General features: G+C 44.0%; 1 protein-coding gene across 1 annotated transcript in view; it reads right to left on the bottom strand.

Annotated features, from left to right (window-relative positions):
• The window catches only part of MTMR2 (myotubularin related protein 2), a gene marked incomplete at both ends in the record, with an annotated part of 61,747 nt that overhangs the window by 10,315 nt on the left and 29,029 nt on the right, over positions 1–22,403 (bottom strand). Inside the window, 5 exons of the mRNA XM_082483450.1 lie at positions 7,931–8,014; positions 8,725–8,826; positions 10,905–11,015; positions 11,191–11,285; positions 14,557–14,632. Coding sequence (XP_082339576.1) covers positions 7,931–8,014; positions 8,725–8,826; positions 10,905–11,015; positions 11,191–11,285; positions 14,557–14,632 — 468 coding nt within the window. The remainder of the gene's footprint in view (positions 1–7,930; positions 8,015–8,724; positions 8,827–10,904; positions 11,016–11,190; positions 11,286–14,556; positions 14,633–22,403) is intronic.

Below are 22,403 nucleotides of genomic sequence, written 5' to 3'. Positions count from 1 at the left end.
TGATTTGGAGGAACATCAGTTCTTAAAACAATACATGCTTTTGTTCTAATAAACAGTACTTCATTTTAAGGAGGGTGGTGGGACACCGATTACCACTGTCACGGCTCCCACAGGAAATAAATGACAAATCTAACACAAGTCAGACGAGCTGTGGTAATTATGGTTGACCCACACAGACTGCAGCAGGTTCCCCGTCAGAGTGGTGAGTCATGCTGTCAAAACAGGTCACGGTTAGAAATCTGAGAGGATGGACCTGCCTTAAACTGGTCACACCTTGCTTGTGAACCACCCCTGGTCCTGAGGCCCTCCCCGGGAAGGAAAAGTCACTACAAGGAATCTGCAGAGCTGCCAGGATCACAAGTAACCCAAAATCCTAAAGGAAAGCTATTTTTGGCACTGCCTGAAGCCAAAGAAGTGGCAGAAACAGACCTCCAACAATGTGTATACACAGTCCAAGCTTACTGATGGGTAAAACATTTTATGTACCTGCTGTACACAGCAAGGATGGAATCTTCTAGGTCCACCAGCTCTGCTGTTAACCAGGGAATAGCAAAACTCTAGCTTTTAGCTGTCCATCAGCTGTGATCTGGTTACTAATCTGGAAGTGAACTAATGGCAAAGGACCAAATTGTTTTTAGTCCTGTCCTAGTAAGTATGTGACTGCACTACAATGGATCCACCAGCAACGCTTAGAAACTTCACCTCCCCCAAATCTGAATTAAAACTACGCTGTCAGCACACTCTTGGCAAGGAAAATGGGAGCTGACATGCAGTAACATGGAAGAAGAGCTCTTTTTTTCTTCTACCCTGCAACTCTACCAGTGTTTACTGAGGAGATCAAGCAGTCACTGGCACTGTAAAGCACTCTCTTCACAGCGTGGGGCAGAACGGCTTCCGCACATGTTGCTCAGTCCAGAACCAACACCTCCAAGGCTGCCACCCTGACAAATTCAAATGAAATCTTTCCTCTGCAGTAGCCCAGACCAGGAAAATTCATGACAATCCCTCAAAGAAACAAAAGATGCTGCGTGTCAGCATTCAAATTTCCTTTGAATCACAAGGAATGACTGCTTCCCCCTGGCACAGGAGAAATCACAGCACTACCCAAAGAGGGCTTTGGATTCAGATCGTGACTTTCTCTAAGGACTCGAAGCAGACAGAAAAAAAGCGAAGTAGGCTAGAAGAAGAGCTGAATTTGCATCTTCCCAGGATGTTTGCCATGATGCAGTGTATTTTGTGCATTTATTCATGCTTCTTCAGATTTGCACTTTCTCCAGCCGGAATCAACAGAAAAAGCTAAACATGATATAAAGCACATTGTTATTTCACAGAATCACAGAATGATCAGGGTTGGAAGGGACCTCTGGAGATCATCTAGTCCAACCCCCCTGCCAGAGCATGGTCACCTACAGCAAGTTGCACAGGACAATGTCCAAGCGGGTCTTGAATGTCTCCAGAGTGGGAGACTCCACCACCTCTCTGGGCAGCCTGTGCCAGTGCTCTGCCACCCTCAAAGTAAAGAAGTTCATCCTTGTGTTAAGATGGAACTTCCTATGTTCAAATTTGTGCCCGTTACCTCTTGTCCTATCGCTGGGCACCACTGAAAAATGACTGTTCCCATCCCCCTGGCACCCTGCCTGTAAGTATTTGTAAGCATCAATAAGATCCCCCATCAGTTGTCTTTTCTCTGGGCTAAAAAGACCCAAATACCTCAGTCTTTCCTCGTAAGAGAGATGTTCTAATCCCCTAATCATCTTTGTAGCCCTTTGCTGGACCCTCTCCAGCAGATCCCTGTCTTTCTTGAACTGGGGAGCCCAGAACTGGACACAGTACTCCAGATGCGGCCTCACTAGGGCAGAGTATATTTCCCCATATACGATGCATTTCACTACTTCCTGGAAAGTTGTAAGCACCCAAAAGCCTACTATCAAACCAACCCAAACTGTCACAGATGTAACTCAAGAAGCCTCTGCATGCTCAGGACCAGCTCTGGGATCCACTGGCTGTATGCCTGCAGGAGGATCCCAGGCATGTCTTGCTAACAGCAGGTCTGATGGTTCAGAAGCTGTGAGGGAACGTGGCAGCTGGGTGTCCACGTTCGTGACCAGAGCATGCTGCCCTGACTGGTGCACAAGGTCGTCTGTCTTCTCCAGGTAAACCAACATCACTTGTTCAGTTGCTGCCAGAGGGCAAAGTGAGGAAGGCAACATGGCCACATCTACAGTTGTAAATTAAATTTGCCCATAACTGTTCTCCCTGAGACCAGCTGGCACAGTGCACCTCACATCCATACTTTTAAACTCGTTTATCCTCAAACCAGAGCAGTTTGTCCGAACTGCCTACTGGTGATCCTTGGCTTGTGCCAACCACTGAACTGTGCCTGGGCTTGGCAGCAGGCGAGCAGGCCCTGCAGCCCTCCCTCTTCTGAACTCCACAAGGGCCCAGCTGTCTCTTCAGGTCCCAGCTCTGATGTGGCCCAGCTGCACGACCATGGCTCAGACCACCAAGGACACTGCAAAGCCACACAAAAGAGCTCTGTGAAAATCTAGAGAAAGACAAGAAACGTATAATTGCAGATAGGGAAGGGGATTGTTGAGATGGGGATCACTGATAGCTCAAGGTTGCAAGGGAAAACAACATAATGAAACAGTACAAAATCCAAAAGGAAAAACTGTGAGTCTAGTAGGCAGTAATTGGGTGAGAGCCAACAGCTGGGTCATCTGTGTGCTGGTGTTGACATTGTCAGTGGAAGACAGCAACAACAACCCAACTGAGGGAGGTGCAGACGCTCATCCTTCTCCTCTCACTAGTGCCTGCCTGGCCAGGAAAGTCTCTTCAGCCACCTTCTCTGAGGTGGTGAGTATTAATGCTCAGCCTAGTAGCTAGTTAAGTCCCTGCTATCTTTCTTGTGTGTTAGTCAGTAAATAACTGCTTTATTCTTTCAACCTGCATACACCCTGCTGGCAGAGCGTCTTCGTGCATGGCTAAAGATGCTCAAACACACTCACTCAAAACTCGGACAGTAACAGCCTGGACTGAACTGTGCCTGGAACTTGCGATGAAGGTGCCCCAGTGCTTGGGAACACTCCTTATGACTGTTATCATCTAACCATAGAGACGCAGCCTTTGTGTCATCTCCACACACAAACCAGACTTGGTTTCCCTCTGGACAGTCATTCATGCCTTACTTTAAGGACCTGTGCTCAGTTATCACTTGACCTACGCATGTTGTAGAAGATGGACTTTCTTCATTTGCAGGGAAAAACTGCTGAAGACACACCAGCATGGCACTGAAACCACCACCTTGCAAAGCACATGTTTAAGCTTAAGCACAGGAGGATCTTTCACTGAGGGGAAAAAAATAATTTCCTTGCTGGAATTACACACAGTCATATCTCTCTATGGGATCCAGTAGACCGATTCCAAGCTTAGCCATGCAGGTACACCCTGAGCTGCACTGGGCAAGGCAGGGAGGGTCCTGAGTTACACACCAGCAGTGCCTCTTCTCAAACGTGGTTTGAGCCATGAGGTACCAGGAGGCTGAGCACACAAGCTCAGGCACATCCCTCCACTGACACAGGATACAGCTGCCAGAGCCAAGCTGGTGCTTCTGCTGTGTACTCAGCCCAGGTTGTGTCTGCTCAGCACAACAGAGCTGTGATCCGTTTTGCAGGAGACACATAACTATCATAAGCTGGACCTCAGTTAAACCATGGGACATTTAACAGTTCAATTCTCATTTTACTACCCTAAGTTCCACCCAACAATCCTCTGCAGGATGCTGTTCTCATGCTCTACCTTTCCCACTCTGCTTGTATACTAATGCTGGGCACAGGTCAGCTCCTCTTCTGAATTATTAGTTTCTATATGTTTTCTCTGATAGCAGTAACCACAGCCCTATACTGTGGCTCCCTGGTACGTATGAGCAGAGCATAGGATTAGACAAGCATGACTTCTGTAGGGAAACATCACACATTTCCAGCTTCACAATCCTTTGTAATATTTTCCAAATGCACCCCACCTTGTTAAGGAAAATGAAAGCTTTAAGTTACTCCAAAGACATCTCAAGGCCTTTTGGTTTCAACTGAGTCTTATTCACTTCACCATCCTGTTTTATACACTGCCAGCCCATGTGTAATAAAAATCAGGGAGCAATTTCAGTTTTAAATTTCATTTGCCACATGTGATTCCATTTACTGACTAAATCCCAAACCTCTCCGAGTTCCTTTTGTTCTCTACAGGTTGTTTATTACTCCCCATAGTTTGACACAATCACAGATTTTTAATAAGTTACATATTACCATCTTTGCCAAGAACAGAGAAGCCAGGGGTTTACTGAATATGTTTCCTAATTGCTACAATCTCTATCATACCAACACACTTACATTAATCTGAAAAAATATATAATAAATAAATCATACCACATGCAAACTTGCCACGTCTACCAGTGTAGACACAGATCCTACCACAGATCACAGAGTCACAGAACAGTCGGGGTTGGAAGGGACCTTCAGAGATCATCTAATCCACCACCACCCCTGACAAGGCAGGGTCACCTACAGAAGGTTAGACAGGAACGCATCCAGGTGGGTTTTGAGAAGGAGATTCCACAACCCCTCTGGGCAGCCTGTTCCAGTGCTCAGCCACCCTCAGAGTAAAGAAGTTTTTCCTTATGTTGAGCTGGAATTTCCTGTATTCCAGCTTGTGCCTGTTGCCCACTGAGCACCACTAAAAAAAGTCTGGCCCCATCCTCTTGACACCCAGCCTTTAGATATTGATAAGCCATGATGAGATCCCTTCTCAGTCTTCTCTTCTTCAGGCTAAACAGACCCAGGTCTCTCGGCCTTTCCTCATAAGAGAGGTGCTCCAATCCCTTGACCATCTTTGTAGCCCGCTGCTGGACCCTCTCCAGGGCCCAGAACTGGACACAATATTCCAGAAGCAGCCTCACCAGGGCAGAGTAGAGGGGGAGGATGACCTCCCTTGACCTGGCCATGCTCTTTTTAATGCATCCCAGGGTACTATTGGCCTTCTTGGCCACAAAGGCACATTGCTGGCACATGGTCAACTTGTTGTCCACCAGGACTCCCAGGTCTCTCTCTGCAGAGCTGCCTTCCAGCAGGTCAGCCCCTAACCTGTACCGGTGCATGAGGTTATTCCTCCCCAGGTGCAGGACCCCACACTTGATCTTTAATTTCATTAGGCTCCTCTCCACCCAACTCTCTAGCCTGTCCAGGTCTTGCTGTAAATCCTACTCTCACTGGATCCTACTCTAAAAGTCTTTTCTGGATGGCTGGTAGATAGCTTCTACTTTTGCTCTATTCCCCTCTCTGTGTGCCTGCTCCCAGGGAGAAGTGACTGACGTGGCCTAAGATATACCAAGTTAACGCCTGGCTGTACTGCTGGGCTGCTTATGCCCTAGGCCAGCTCTTCTCTAATAGTTTTTAAACCAATTCCAAAAGGTCCTGCAGATAGTGCATATGTCCTGCTTTTCTATTTCTGATCACAATTCATACAGTCAGAGACAGGTAATCCCATTATCTGATTTGATGACGCCAGGTTTTTTTCACTGTTAATGAATCCCTGCTGCCATTTCAGGACATAATCCTGATTTACTGTAGTATTTGTTATTGTTTTAACAGAACCTGGTTGGATTAAGAAAAAAGGCTAAGACATTCACACGGATAAACTGAACATCCATAGTTATAAATGCTGAAATTAAATAAACAGACTGAAATACCTAAAATTTTTGGAGGGTACCTAAAGCTTCATATGCAGGACCTAAATCAACTCAAACGAAAGGGATGTAATTCTCCTTCTGGCCAGATCACAACATAAACATCTACTGCAGTACAGTTCACCTCTTCTTCAGCAGCTGGTGTTGGTCACTTTTGGAGATAAGCTACTGGAATAGATGGATTGCGTGATCTGGAATGGGAATGACTGTGGCCCATCATGGGTAAAATTCGGATAGGCTGTGGCTGCAAAAAATCCTGGCCTGCATTCATTTTTACAGTAACTAATGTAAGCAAATGACTGAGGGCTTCAGCTATGGACGTCAGTTTGGTTTCTTGACATAAAAGCAGTCAGGCTAAGTTTTTCCTGTCTGTTCAAAAATGATACAAAAGCAGGTCATAACAAAAGGAGTACATGCTGCAGCAGTGTCTCAAATTGTGACATGCTTTACACACAACAGTGCTACCTCATGTGACCAGAAACAAAGACACCGTGGCCCAGAGTCCCATTTTCTTTACAGAAAGGCCATGAAGAGCTGCAAATCACGTGCATGTAAATATGTGTATCTTCTCACTGTGTAACCAAGCTCCTGACAAATTTAAGGTACAGGCTTGTATTCTAGAAACAGATATTCCAGGATTAAGAAATTGGACTAATTTACCTTGAAATTCTCAAGGGTCACCATTCCTTCTTTCCAGGTATTGTAAGAATGTTTTTTACAAAAGACTTCATCTGTTTTAACTGAAGCTTGGCTAAACGAATGCTGTGCTTTTCAATGGAGATTATTTTGATAGCACAAGTATTCTTTAGTTTTTACTCCAAAGTTCTCAGTCCTGTAAAGAAGCTTCTCTCCTATACAGCTTGAGCTGCAGATCCCTCTTTATAAACAGATCTTGCCTTAAAATAACTACCAAAAAAGAGGTAAATTCTAAACGAAGCAATAATCGCTGCATTATCTGGTCTTATTAGTCAAAGTCGACCTTAGATACAATGCATGTCATTGATTACAAACAATTGGAGTTTGTCTCTACTAGGAATTTAGATTGTGGTATCTCATTGTAAAACATACACTTTTTTGCAATGAAGACAGCAAAGGTAAGATACATCTCACTTTCAATTAGCAGCCTAGAAGCCAGCTATCTATCTTAGGCAGCTATTTCAGGAGGGAACAAATCACCCCCAACAGTGAAGCTCTCTCTCCCCATCTGTTAATGACAGGCCTAGATAACCAATTTAGAAGGAATGCTCAGCTTTTAGAAGACTAAAGCTAGGAAAATTAATTCCTTCCTTAGGTTTTGGATATCAGGAATCAGATGAACAACCAGGCTAGGACAGACTTCTTGTTTTGACTTACTTTATGGAAAAGATCCAAATATATCTTTAAATTACATAGCTGTAAATTTCTTAATTTTGCAAGGGAAAATTGGTTTTATCCGGCAGGTCTGCATGAGACAAAAGTTTAATGCGTCCAGGGCAACACTGTCACCAAATTGTGCTGTTTCCTCAACTTGAGAATTTTATTACAAGAGTGATTTCATTAAAAAAAAAAAAAAAACAAAATTCTCCCATCTTTTCCCCTAGGGAGGACCACTCAATTTTTTACTGCAGTATTCCTAACTGATGGCCTACCACTTCACAATCAGTAACACCTTTGACCAGAGCACTCTGGACACACTACAACTGTCTGCTCCAAACTATGGTTAATCACAACGCTCTCTAGGTTGATCCCTATGCTGATTCCCCAAGAAAACGAAGGCATTCTACATTTAATTTTTTTTCCTTCCAAATTCCTGCTTGAGATACCTTACAGAAAATTGGAAAGAATTAAAGCCGATACAAGCAAGAGCTGAGGTGTGAAACTCAACAATGGCATGTCTGTACCCGCAAAACGCATCCTCCCTTCCTCACTGACAGCAGTGGCTGATGACTAAGCCAGAGCAATAGTTTTTTCTACCAAAGCCTAAAGTCAGCTCTCTGCAGCCTGAGTAATCTCCATCAGTGGATGCTACTCTCTCTAATGCTGTACTGCTGTCATCAATCACTGCAGTGTGGAGAACAATGTCCTAACCCAGCCTGCACGACATTTGTCAGCAGGATCATGCTCCCCTCCATGTGACCTGTAATTATATTGCTGCACAGAGCCTCACTTCTGAGGAGTAGAGAGGATGAGGAAGGACATGGCAATAATACCCACCTGTCTTCTGTACTCCCAAGTGGGGTCATACACCTTCCATCCATTTTCTGGGAAAACCTCTTTGTACTCAAATGCAAAAAGTGGCTGAAAGAAAGAAAGAAAAAGAAAAAAAAATTAGCACCAAGAGCTAACTCAGAGCCCATTTCCAGGATGTTTGATACCTCAAATAATAACTCATGACTGTTCTTTCTTTTTTTCCCACTGCGCTATTTTTCTTTTAGGGCTTTGTGAAAAAGATCAACATGCTCACTCTAGCAAGTAATTAGTACAACACTGTACCTTCCTCTACACCTCTGATCTTGCTTGTCTATTACCTAGTACTTCACAGACAAAAGTTTGTTCTTAAAGAGAAAGAAAAGACTACTTGGGCAGGAACGCTTCTACATATTAAGAACTAGATCATTTCAATATGTATTTGAAGCAACAATTGCAGTGTTATAACACAACAGAACAGATGAACTGCATTCCAGAACTGAGAGCAGTGCAGTCACCATTAGCTGTAAACCTCTGATGGATGTCACCGTGCTTTGAATATTTTCCCTCTGTTATGAGGATGTGAGTATCAGGTTTTTTTTCCATACATGAAGGAATCCAATCCCACAGTAGTAGATTTTTCCTGTTTCTATACAATCTAAATTCCTACAGAATTAATACTAAGATTTTAAAAAAACAGCATTTCTCCTCCTTCAACAAAATGCACCCCATGTGAATATTGTACCAGGTAGACAGGACTGAACAAAACAGTTTACTGCCACTCTGTGTCTTTCGGTAACAACTGAAAATAAAATACATACCAGATTATTTGAAACTGGGAAAGCGTATTTCATTAGGTTCTCAAATATGGATCGTCTAGTTCTCCCTTCAGGCTTATGAGCAAATCGTAAATTTCGAATATCCTAAGAAAAAATAGGGAAATCAAACTGCAGATTTCCAAACCACTTCAACATCCAAAGAAACTCTGAAAGCCAACATTCTAAACAGGGTCACATCATGATGCTCTTTCTCGTATTGCTTTAGTATCCTACTTTGAACGCTGTTGTACTGCAACTCTGGGCCTGGTTCAGTGGTCGTCTGCAGCCTGCAACAAAGCCTGCCACAACTGCAGAGGAGCAGAGGGAGTGCACAGGCATGCCGGATCGGTGGCGTCTTGCCTCTACATGAAGCTTTCTACCTGCTGAAAGTCTAGGGGAGAGCCCGGCTCAGGTACAAGCTATCTCTGACCATCAGGACTTTGTTTGACAGACCTCCTAGCTCCTACTAGGCTCTCAGGCTGAACTGTGACAGAAGGTAGCTGGAAATGACCGCTTCACAAAGTAGCTCCATAGAGCTACTGCACAGAGAGAGCCCAAGTCCAGCCAGTTTGGTGCAAAGCAACCAATGACATCTCCCTTTAAAGCCTTCAGTGCTCAGAGGACTAGAGAGGATGACTGAAGCTGACAATTCCTCCACTTTGCACAACAGCACAGTTCCCACAGAGTGGTAACCCAGGACCTCCTTTCTGTATTCATCTACAAAATCAAACTCAGAAACTAAATAAAGCATCTCTAAGATGCCAAGATTTTCCAGACAAGCCAACAATTCAAACACTTGTAGTAACCAGTTTAAAAGCCACCAGTAGGATACAAGCTATCAAGTTCAAGCATATGAAGATGGTACAGCAAGTCAGAGAATGAGGTAACCAGCTGAAGACTTAGCTGTCTCACAAGACTGAGATTAGGCAATTGGACAGAGGACATTTCAGGATGCATAAACTGTATCTGTACTACTCTGTATTGCACTAAACTGCTCTGCATACCCTGGGCCAAGCAGGCAGGCATATATATATATATACACACACACAAACGTGTGTGTGTGTGTGTGTGTATACTGTATAGGGCCAAGATACCTGTGGTATAGTTTGTGCCTGGATTTCCCACCCAGGGAAACAATGCAGTTCACTCCAAACCCGACCCTGTGTGCAAATTTGCATATAGACAAAATGGCTGAGGACTAGGAATCCGGATCAAAACAGGGAACAAATTAGCCAACAAGCACCCCTACGTCAGCCAGGGAGGATCATGACTGCAATAGGACGAGGGAGCAGCTGGATGATTCAGTATAGATTATATCAACTGCTCTTGACTCAGCACACCCACAGCCTGAGAGGCTGCTTAGCTTCCTGGTGCCTCAAATCACAGCAGTGACCAGAGCAGTTTGGGAGTCATTTTCATTCCTCCATCGGCCCTTATCCAGAAAGTGGTATCCTTTCAGCCTTGAGGAGGCTCTGACAAGAGCTCTAAGCAGCACAAGAGCTACAAGGTTCAGCATCCAGCTCTCCCCATATGGCCACCGAGGGAAGCAGAGGGGCTGTGCCCTGGTGAACAGTGGCGGTATGAAGTTAGGACTGGAGATGGTGGGTTTACCTACTTTGTGGGTCTATAGTAAGTAGACACGAGGAGGTGAATTGTTCATTTTTACTGAAGTTTGCATTTCCAATGATTCCAAGGGCTCTTGAGAGGCCTATGTACTGCCTAGAAAGAACAGCCTCGAGGAGGACTGAAGACTGCTTGCCAGCCCCTCATCACAAAGCACAGCAGCAGGTGGACATAAGCTAACGATTTAAGGGGAAATCTGCCCTTTTCTTGCCCTTGAAATACACGTGAGTGAAAGGCACCCTGTACTCCACAATGACTGGAGTCTTCCTGGGATAGCCCGGTGGGCAACCCTGAGAACTGCATTAGTGGGATGCAGACCCAGGTTTCCACTATGAAGAAAAGACATTTTCAGGCACAAAGCCTGAATAAAGGTTTGGATCTCATCTCAAATGACTGGAGCTGGAGAATCCTGAAAATTACTTTTAAAATCCAATGTTTTTTGAAGTGTGTGAAGTCATACTGACTGAAGTGTTTTGCAGAACTTCCTACAGCACTACAGAGAAAACCTTTTAAAATGTATGTTCCCCTTCCCCTATTGTAAAACACAGATAAAAGTTTACCTTGCATACAATCTCCAGCCCGTATGAATTCTCACCACGACTGGAAGCACCTCCAATTTTCTCCACTCTGTTGATTACACCTAAAGACGCATCTAGGACAAAAGGAGGGTCCTGTAGACAGTTGAAATTTGTGAGTTTAAAAAAGGGAGGGGGAAAAATCCCCAGCTCCTGCTCCCTTATGCCTTTATTCCCAAACATATAGCTATAATTCACACAGAATTACTCTCAAAGAACACCTAGCTCTAAAGATTGAATAGCCCACAAATGCAGATGGAAGAAAGCTTACCCGTTCCATGCTTTTAAAATACAGTCTATAATTGGTAACAGTAAGGGTTCCTCTGATTGCTCCAGTGAAGGGGCAGATGTAAGTAACATCCTTAGCTTAAAAAAAAACAGAGAAAAAAAAAGTTGTTAATTTTACAGTTAATTTATGGGAGTAAAATAATGACAGCAACAATATTTGGAGTCTCTACTTTTCAGATCATGAAATGAAAACAAGCTTAATCCAGGCTTCTAGCTTACAGCTAATATGCAAGTTTCAGTTCTGCAGAGAAGATAAGAGTTTGAATATAAATTGAACTCCAGGCCAGTACCATCACCTAGAAATCCTACATCTGCACAGAACTGCTACCCCTGTAAAAAAAGAATTCGGCTGCAAACTGTTTACTCTTACTGAGCAATGCATTGCCAGTAGCTAAGAACACTGTGCACAAAAAGAGGAGACAGATGCATGCCTGGACGCATACATTTGAAGCTGACAACAACCTGCATAAAAGCTAAGGCTCACCAGTAAGTTGGTTTGTGCCATCAAGGACAGGAGAAGGCAGTTCTCCTACATGGAGCTTTTAGGATGCTTGGGTCCTTGAGCACACCCTTGCATGCAAAGTCAGCCCTGGGATGAAGGCTCTCATGCTAAAAGACAGCAGAGCTACAGCGATTTCCAGCACCCAACTGCTGGTGATTTTAAGCCTGAAGTCAGCGATCAAGTTACCCTGCAACAATTAAATTATTTTTGAGCCTGAGTGACGGTGACTCAAAACAGTCCCCTTCTTAAAAGGCCTCAAACGTTTTTCTCTTGTTCCAGCAAAAGGCAAGAGGTGTTGCTGGTTTTCCACAGCAAACACCTCCCCTAACTGCCCTTCTGTTTTACATCAATTAAAAATGCCAACATTTAAGTCGTTCCCTCCCCTCCCCACTGCCCAGCAGTGACCCATCACATCTTCCGCCATTGAAGCAGTTGGCTGGCTGTGCCGTGGCAATGGTTTACGTTATCACCAACAAGTAATGACACCCCTCAAACACACAGAGATCCTTTCAGAAGGAGACCCCCTGACCAGAGTTGCCAGAGCCATGAAAGAACCCCCTGGACCATCTTAATAACCTCAACCCTCCAAACGCTATGGAATCCATTTTGCAAGGGCTGTGTGAAGTCAGGAGGAGAGCTCACCTCCCAACCAGCTGACAGCCACCACACACAAGAGGCATGAGGCTACTGGGGTGTAAGGATGGTGACCTGAATTTCTTCTACCTTTATCCCATCAGATTTAGTCTGGAGGGAGGAAGAGAGACTGCCTTACTCCAGGGCACTGGCAACTCATATAACTAAGTCATCCTCACGTCAGCTCTGCTTCTACATTAGTCTTCACTGACTTTTGAGATGTGGATATGGAGAAGAATCAGGACTGACTAATTCAGAGCAAAATACAGAGCACAGAATTTTTGCTTAAAAATAAATAAAATAATATATATACACACATGCTAGCAATTTCATTATTTATTTATTTAAATTTACATGCATTTGTTGGAAGGACAATTAAGCACAAAATACTTCTAGCCAGTTCTAATTAAACCAAGCATTTCACTATTGGCCAATTATTAATCACTTCTTTTCAAAGACCAGTTTGACAGAGTTTTGAAAGCAGACTCATGAAACATAATAAGGGAGAGGGCAGCTTGCCTGGTTTTTCCACTAGAGTTCCCATTATTCAAAATGTAATTTCAAAATGTTTAAAAAATAATAAACCAAAATCTACTCATAAGAGAAGTGTGCATTCACATCTGAAAGGAACAGGATTTCTGGGTAAAGAGGAAAGGGGCTAGAAAAATGTTTTCCAGATAAGGAATCCCAGGCATGATCTCAAACACTGGCCTTGCCAGCTTGTAAGCCACATCACCTTTCACATTTGCATTTTATTAGCTTGGTTTCCTAAAGAAACAATTTTACTTAATTACACTGCATATGTACACCTGTACCTACACACATGGCTTGTCCGACCTTAACCTTACCAGGGTTGTATGATTTCAGCAGTCTTTATCTGATAAATAGGGATCTCCAAGGCATTAAAATGCTTCACTGTTTGTTAGAACGGATGCCAGGTAAAACAGAGAGGTTGTAATAGTGCTACTACCAAGGGAAAGCCTAATAAGCACAGTCTTTGGTAGATATAAGAGAATCCATATGGGAGAAAGATACTGGAAACCAGGATTTATTAATTCTCCTGCTTATGGAATTCCTGTCTTTTATAGGGCCAATCTTACCCTAGATTATTGGGTTGGCTGAAATAATTTTTCTTCCCTTCCCTGTAAAATACAAAGAGAATTACACATGCTTTTCTTGACACTTTTAACGGGAAATAATTATTGCTGATTAATAATAAAGATTTCCTTTCTGCTACCTTTAACTTCTTGCTGGACCAGGCAGCTGCTGTCTGGCCTACTCCAAAAGCCACCCAGTCTTACAGACTCACGTGGCTCATCACATCCTTTGCCAACAGATAAAACACTGGTAACTCTGATCTCTCAAACCATTCCCCAGGAACCCTTCAAAATACAGCCTGGCTGTCAGAGCTAACTGTGCTTGTGGAGTGCATTAGACGTTAGTCTGCAGTGCATGGTTGAAGTACAAGTCCCGAGTCCTAAGGGAAGGAGGTAGAGAAAAGGATTGAGCACTGAGGTGAGGGGTTTTTGCTTTTTTTTATTTGTTGTTGTTGTTGGGTGGGGTTTCTTCACTGAAGTATTTTCAGGTTTGCTGTTTGTTTTTTTATTCTTAGGACTGAAGTTGCACTCTTCCATATCATTTTAAGAGGAAGGCACCATGTTGAACTAGTGAATACAAAATCTTTCACAGAAAATTAACCAAGAGGCTTACTCAAACTTTCAGACCGGAGTGCATCAGTGAACCTGATGCATGTCACAATATCTGGATGAAAATAAAAGAAAAAAGCCCCATTCCCATACCACAGCAAGTTCTCTGCAACAGCACTGTATCCTATCCTGCAGTCTGCAACAGAGGTTCAACACGAAATTGTGCAGTGTCAACCTAAGAAGTTTCCCTGTGGCAAGCACAATTTTAAACAGTCGGTCCATGTCCTTTCAGGAGGCAGCAAATACAAAGCTGTACAACCTACCTCATCACTCATGCTAAGAGACATTGAATTGCCTTGTATTTGCTACGTGCTACGAGGAGACATACAGTTACCTCGGCTTGTGTGATGTGCAATCGCTTGTGTGATTAATGAAACAGCCTGATCTGATGCTAATGGTTCTCAAAACATCAGCAATTTGCTGTTGTTGGTCAATAATCGCCAAGATATTTTGCTCTATGGATATTTTATTTGGTCAGCAAAGAATAAGGAATTTTCTCTTCACATACCCATGTCTTTAATGGTTTCTCCTGGTAGCAAAGGTGGCTCTTCCATTTCAGCCAATTTATTAGTCTCCCTCAGGACCTAGGCAAAAGATAGAGGTAGAAAAAGAAAATCATTACGTTTTCATAAACCAAGAAATTTAAACTTACCTGCAATGGGTCAACAATATCAAGGACAACAAATATTCAAAGATCTTGCAGTACTGCCTAGCGTCTCAGCCTCTGAAAGGTCAACACAAAGCACGTGAGAGACCTTGGTGCAGTCCTCAAGCAAACCACTGGGCTATGCAGTAGTGTTTAAAGCGAGGATGTCTGCAATGGAGAAGCTGTGCAAAGCAGGCTGTGTGCTCTGGCAGCACACTTCCCAGGTGGCTGCTTTTCGTTCTCCAACCTTCTCCTCCCCAACCCACCATCACAAGTCAAACTCTCTGTCCGCACAGTTACACACAGAACCAAAGGGATTGGTTCCTTTCCCGGTTGAAGTGATCAACTGTTAAGTAGAGCAATTTCTAGTTTACACTGAGGAAAGTTAAAAGTGACACCTTGTCACACCGCTGTCTTCAATAAGGGTCTGACAGATGCAAAGATCTTGATTTGACTCAGTAGTAGTGACTTGTTACATAGGTTATGTTTTTGTAGTCATGTATAGGACGTACAGTTTAGATTTTGGGGTGCCAAATGACCCCTCCACTTTCCCTTGGGATAAAGTTATAGCACAGAGCATTACTTTTCACGTATGTGATTGCATTCACACATGGGTTTTCACAAGAACAGCTGCTATCACGAGCAGGTAGACATTTTAGGAAAGCACCGCTGTAACTATGAAAGCATAACCCGGGGTCTAAACCTATGGTAGGAGCGAGGGGAGAAGAGCATACGTAGTGACCAGGTTTAAGGCTAAGTCTATGTGGCCAAACACATATGGATTTAATCAGATTGCCTATGCCTCGAACCAGCCAAACGATCACAACCACAGCAGCACACCAGTTGCTCGACCTAAAAACACAGACAGAGAGCAGGGAAGTTAGTCCACTCTGCCTCATGCTGTAGCAACCACAAGACTTTGGGTTTAAAGTCGGTGTGCATCCCACCTGGTGGAGAGAGGCAGCTCATGTCTGCTCACAACTGAATGTGCAGGCTCACCCAAAATGCCTTCTTTATCTTAATGAGAGGAAAGAATTGTTTTAATTTGATATCAAGAAATCCCTGCAGAGAAAATTCAAAGACATGGCCTGAAGTGGCACTCTAGAACCCGACACATCTGTGGTCAACTTTCACGTAGGATCAAGACAGTGGGAGAGCCTCAAGGAAGAAAAATTCTCTAAACTGTGCAAAAAAAAAATGAAAACATAACCCAAAGAAAACCCATGCCACAATAAAAGCACGTTCAAGCATTTTCACACAAATTGATGTATAGATGAAAAGATTAACAAGATCAAAGCCTTCTTGAGAACAAGATGTACATTTTTAAAAATGCATTCAAAAGTGTCTCAAAAAAAAAAAAAAAAAAGCAAGCACAGTCCTGGCTTCCTAATAGGAACCTCACAACTGCACACACTTAAGCCAGCTCTTACCAGGGAGGCTGCCAGAGCAGGCGGACTCGGGTCTACAGGATGGGTAAAGGGAGGTCACCATTGACAGAGCTCACACTGGCAGCACTGAATTTGCAGGAAAGCTTCTCCTGCCTCACATCAGCAATACCAGTAAGAATAAGGTTTTGCTGGTATAACTAGCAGAAGTCTACGCTGAGGACTTCTTGTCAGTACAGCTGTGTTGGCCAAAGATCACACATCCCATCAAAGCCCTGACTGATGGCCTCCCTAACAAAAGCCTGTGATGTAGACTCGCTCTCAACTCCTGTGTGTCAATTTTTGCGCTTGAGCAACAGCCTTGAAATTAGCAGAATAACATCTGGATTATGATAAATGAGACGGAGGCTTCTGGCTCATTAGCCCATCAGCGGTGGTCGTTTCTGTGACCTTATATCTTGGAAGGACATTAGTAAAAATACACTCTGTGTTCAGGACACGATCACAGCTTTTTTGAGAAGGTCTATACCCCAAATGGGCAGCAGCTGCTGCTAGGATCACTTTGGTCAACAGCTGGACTCGCTGCTCTCCTGCAGATGTCAGCGGGAGCACGTCCAGCGGTAAACGTTTGGAGGACTGAGCTATATCTTAAGCCAAAACAAATATGAGGTAAGATACACAGAAAGCATTTGGTATGACAAACAGCTGCCATGATCACTAACTAGTTGGGCCCTGCTCAGGTGGATTTTAAACACTGTATTGCCAGTGGAGGAGAGAAGGAGAGAAGAAGCAAGCAGTAGGAAAGACAAAGACCTCCATATCAACATCATTCTGCTAAAGACAAGGTTGAAAGCTTTTTCAGTTTAAAAACTGGCTCTTCTAAGTCTAATAAAATCCATCTGCTCACTCACACTCTCTGAAATGTGGAGTCCCCAGGGTCAGAGAAAGGATTAGCAATCCAAACCTGTGCTCACTTCAACACAGGGCAGCAGATGGATGGCCTCCTGGAAGCACAGCACTTCAAGGTCAACAGCTTCTGCCCCATTGCCTCCCCCTCCCCCTTTTTCCTTTCCTTTCTTTTTTTTCTTTTTTTTTTTTTTTTTTTTTTAGGGTTGAGGACTAAACTGTCATTTTCCACATCCCCCAACTGTCCTCAGACACACGACCTACCTCAGGTAACGCAGCACCCACTGCCTTCATGATGATTTCAAAGTCAGCGCAAGCACATCACCCCTGGATAACAGTCACCCTTCCCAAGAGGCTGAGACAGACGTGGTCAGAAAGCCCAGGACAAACACTTCTCTGGTGCGCGGGTCTTTGCATCATCTACCCAGCTCTAGACTTGAATGAGCTTCCTAGTTGGAATAGGAACACTTGAAATCCATCCTGGCAGAAACTGAGAAATGAACGGTAGGCGTTTTCCTGAAATACACCTCCATCAATGGCTCCTTAAAATTGATTTGGGGAAATGCAATCTGTGTGCAGCTGAGAATGCATACAGCAGGCACAGGAGAAGACATCTGGGACAGCTCTAAAGGACAGAGGGTGGCAGGAGGGAGGAAAAGTGGGTGGATAAGGAAAGAGGAGCTTTGGAAACAGATCAAGGGGGAGGAATGGGATGGGACAACACACATGGAGCTCTGGGAGGACTCGAACACCATAGATGGACTCTCTGCCCCTTATATGACTAAGGAGATGACATGCAAAGCCCCTCCATCTTACTGCCATCCTCCCCTTCCTCCCTCAAATCCAAAAATGGTTACTTAAACTGTCAGAAAGATCTTTTTTTGTACATCAGCCGATTTCCAAGAGTCCAAAAATAACACCCCTGGACCCAGATTTAGCCCTCTTCAAATCTTGCAAAACAAAATTAAGAGCTCTAGTGAGGCCAGGAAGCAGGGAGGGGAGCCAGGGACACAACTGTGGCAGCCCGGCTGCAGGACAGTGAACAGCTGGCTACTGATGTATTAACACTGTTGAGGCAGGTACCATATACATCTGTAACTGAAATGTTTCACCTCTGTGTGCCTCAGGTTTTTAAATTGTTCAGTGGGAACAAAGAGAGCTTTGAGATCTGCAACGAAGGTCGGAGCCAGAGCCGGGCAGAATTGGCACTACTTAGGAATAGGACCACGCTGACATAGAGCCACAAACTGGCCGTATCTGTCCCAAAGATCTCTAAGATGGTTTCTGTAAGAAACAAATACAACCAACAAAAAAATCGGTAGATTACTTTGCCTTGCCTCTAAGCCAAACAAGGTCTTCATTATCTCTTCCCCACAAAAACGTTATGCTTGGTAACTGAATCTCCAGGGGAATGAGGAGTTCAGTTACATACCAGAATAACCTTTATTTCTCTCTTCTTTTACCAAGTAACCTAATCTACCCATTCCACTCATCAGCAGCTCTCCCTCTAGATAAAACAGCTCTCTGGGATGCTGAGCATGGGAGTACCTTAGCACCTAAACACAAGTCCTGCCTCAGCTCAGTGAGGGTGTGAGGACTTCATGCCACCACCTACCTTTGTTCTCTGCTCAATCAGCAACTTGGCAGAACAAACCCACACTTGCTACATTTAACAACCGCTTCTCTTACTCCAGGATTTCACCTTGTGTTAGCTCCAGCCCACTTACCCGTGGCTGAAGGTGCAGAGCTCTCTCATGCCGTCCCACCTATAGCACCCAAGGCAGGAAAACCCCAATGTTGTCTTGTTGACACAACCTACACTCCAGATCTCAGCAACAGAGATCACCTCCTTTGCTTGCATGTCTGGGATCAGACTGCTCCCTGCCTCATCCCTTACCTCTTCATACTGAGATTCAGGATACCGCAGTTCTGCAAAGCCTCCCCGACCACGTGTTCACACTGCCTCCCAACACAGCAGCCAATGTGGTGCTCCAAAAATCCCTCTCCCGACTGATGTTCCTGAATGACTCGCACACGCAGCTCATCCCGAGTGGTGACAGCCAGCTCAGGGTGGTATGGAGACGCGCTGTGCCGTAACTGCAACTACAGGGTCTCAGGGGTCTGTGCATCTCTGAATGCTGCTCCAGCAGGACCCAAGAGGGTGCATGAAACTGTATTCAGGGTTTGCTTTTGCCTGTGAACAAAACAACTGGTATGTTTCCCTCTTGTATTACCTGAGAGGCATTTGCCTACCAGCGGAGCTGCACAGCCAGATGACAACACCCCTCCTGTGCCGGCTGAGGCCGAGCCAGGATTGCCTCCTCCTACCCAACCTGCCAGTGTTGGAATTGCTCCCCTGTCTAGTTCAGTCAAGATGCCTGGGTGAGCTTAATGGCTTTTTTAATGCTTGTTTTTCCATAACCTGGGTCATTTTGCCAGGACTGGCTCGGAGTGTGACTGCACGAGCAGCTCAAGGCGTGCGAACCCCAGTGCAAGGGAAGAGAGCAGCCAGACTGACTGGAGACAGTAACTGTCCCTGGACACCGACATCTGCAGCACAAGCCTCTAGATAACAAAGCTGCACGAAGAGAGCACCTGTGGTACCTCCTAGCCATTTTCCAGTTATTCTCTTCTACTTTCTCCTAAATATTTAAGTTCTGAAACCCACAGACAAAGGTCATTTTTTTTTGTCTTCATGCAACTTAAGGGTAGACTATAGGTTTGTGTCACCGAATTGCTATGTAACTGTTTTCCCAAGCCTGCATGGATTCTTCTATCCTGAATCGCAATCAAAATGAACAAAAAGAATCTTTTTTGGTTTAGACAAAATTAAAATGTACCCTTTTTTGTGATCCCCTCCCCCAAGTTAATCTCACCTTGGTAACCTCCTACACACTCCAAATCATTTTGCACATTCTGAAAAGATTTGTTATGCATAAAGCCACAGTGCTGGCGTGACGTGTCTGACCCGACACCGTGACCACCTTGCTCCTGCATTATTCCTTTCCCCAAAACCACGTCTGCCCCATCTATTAAAAAGACAAGCTCTCCAGGCCGGGAATTGCTGTTGTTCCAGCCACACACAGTCCTCTTCTGTGTTTCCCACAGCAGGAAGCCGGTCTCCTAACTGGTCCCTTGACATAAGCATATATATAACCTGTCTGTACAGACAAACATTTTATACACACACACAATTCCTTTGCATCTGCAGCCCCTGCACTCACAGGTTTGGCATGTCTACCTTGTGAGCCTGCACTGGTCAGCAGCAACAGGCGGGATATACGCTGCGGGAACAAGAATGTGCACGTTGCACATGTGTGTGCGCAAGAATATACTTATACAATTAATAGACTTTAAAAATACATAGCTTTAAAAAATGTGGGTAAAATATGGATTTGAAACTCAACAGCCAAGTGAATGGTCTCATCTCCTACAGGAAAGTATTTGTCTGATATTGCACATCTTAATGGACTATCTGGGAATATTCTACTTACAGTTAAGATATCTAAACTTTCCTCCCCTGCTTTTTTTTTTCAAATGTCTTTCTCTCAAGGACTGGCACACGTTTAAATGCCCTCCTGAATCAGCACTCTTGTCGCTCTGCAGGCAGGGTAGTCAGTAAAGTGCAGAAATATCCATTTCATCTAAAACTGGAGATCCACATATGAGCTAGTCCCCCTAGGCACTGTCTACAGTCAGTGGAAAGCAGAAGACCTATGAGATTCACCTTTAGGATGGGTGTCTTTCTTTCCACCAAAGGCTGAGGACTAGTCTAAGTAATTCCAATGCAGATCTGGTAGGGCAAATCCCGTCTCTGGTGCTTCACTGTGGCCACTGCAGCTGTGCCAGATCTCCTGGACATCCCAATACAACTGAGCAGTCACAACCTGTACTTTGCAGAGGTATCCAAACTCACTCTGTGCAGAGAAGCAGCAGGAGGTGAGCCAGGCCAGATCCAAAAATTGCATGAACTTCACTAATACAGGCAAGACTCCAAAGCTTGTAGGATAGGTCTTATTAGCTGAGTTACCAGAGACAGCTTTGGGTCAGAGCTGGCACCTTGCTGCTGTCTCAGAGAACCACATGAGGGAAGCCAGCCTTTCTGCAGAGGCTTAGCCATAGGATTATTTTTACACAGTTGATTTTTTTTTAATTTATTTTCTTTGTAAATCAAGAACAAAATATACACACTTACATAACCAATGTTTTTTGCCTTTCAAATGCCTTTTGGTGGTGTCAGACCATGTTCACCTATTCCTTCCCCTGAATTGCCCTCCAACTCCATCCCTTTCATCTCTCATGGCTGTTGCCACAAAAGTCAATCAACAAAGGACAGTGCCACTATAGCAGGTGCATCAAGATTTATCATTACCCGAATGATGGTGTAAAAACCCCTGAAACAAAACAGATACAGAAGATATTTCCATTCACCTCAGAAAAAAAACACGGAGGTCTAATTCTGTCCAGCTGACATTGACAGAAGCCACAGAACTGACACAAATACGTACAGAATCAAGACCCGTATGCTTATTTAGGCTATTTTTTCATAGGTGCGCTCGTTTATTTTCTAAATTAAACATTTCTTACAATAGGAAACAGGGCACATTTTTTCTAGCATTTTGCTGCTAAGATGCTTATGTCTTCTCAATGCTCAAATAGAAGGAACGCAAAACAGTAGCTGTGCTTACTTGACAAATCCTCTTGTAGACTGCAAACACTGTCCTACTTTAGAGATTTTCAGCTGCCATTTATGGCTATTTCAAGTGTACTTTGAGAAGATTTGTGTGCTATGCATCCTACTGTAAATGCAATAAAACATAAATTGAGCAAGTAAACGGACTTCGTTGATTAGTTCTGAATCATTATGAATACCACAACAGAATGACTGCAGGAAAGAACAGCAGTATCTCTGCACAACTGAGGCATGGGGACTTTCCTGAGGATTACGACCAGATGGGTTGAAAAAAATATGTTACAGATACTCAGACCAGCAAGATACTAATTGCAGGGAAATGCTTTGTGTCTTATTCTTTTGGGATATTAGAAGTTCAAATGGGAAAAGACAAAACACCACGGACACGTGGATCATTTCAGGATAGTACACAGAGAATCAAATATACCCTCCAAAGACCACATCAAGCCCATTCAGCTCCTAAAAGAGCACTCAGCCAATGAAAGCTTCCTAGCTTGGTTAAAAAACAGCACAAGAGGCATTTAAGTTATCATCAAAATGTTCAGACAACAGAGTGTCTACTACACTACTCTGAAGACAATCATCACATACAATGTACACTGTAACTGCCTTTTAACTATGCCTTCCTGACACAACTAAAAAAACAGATCACAAACTGTGATCTCTACCTACCATAAATATTTTAAGAAAGTATAAAAAGGCTTGAGAAATCACTTGCTTACTTA

The sequence above is a fragment of the Vanellus vanellus genome (genome assembly GCF_965231255.1).
Source record: "Vanellus vanellus genome assembly, chromosome: 1".
Taxonomy (NCBI): domain Eukaryota; kingdom Metazoa; phylum Chordata; class Aves; order Charadriiformes; family Charadriidae; genus Vanellus; species Vanellus vanellus.
This window is presented reverse-complemented; position numbering and strand designations above follow the sequence as displayed.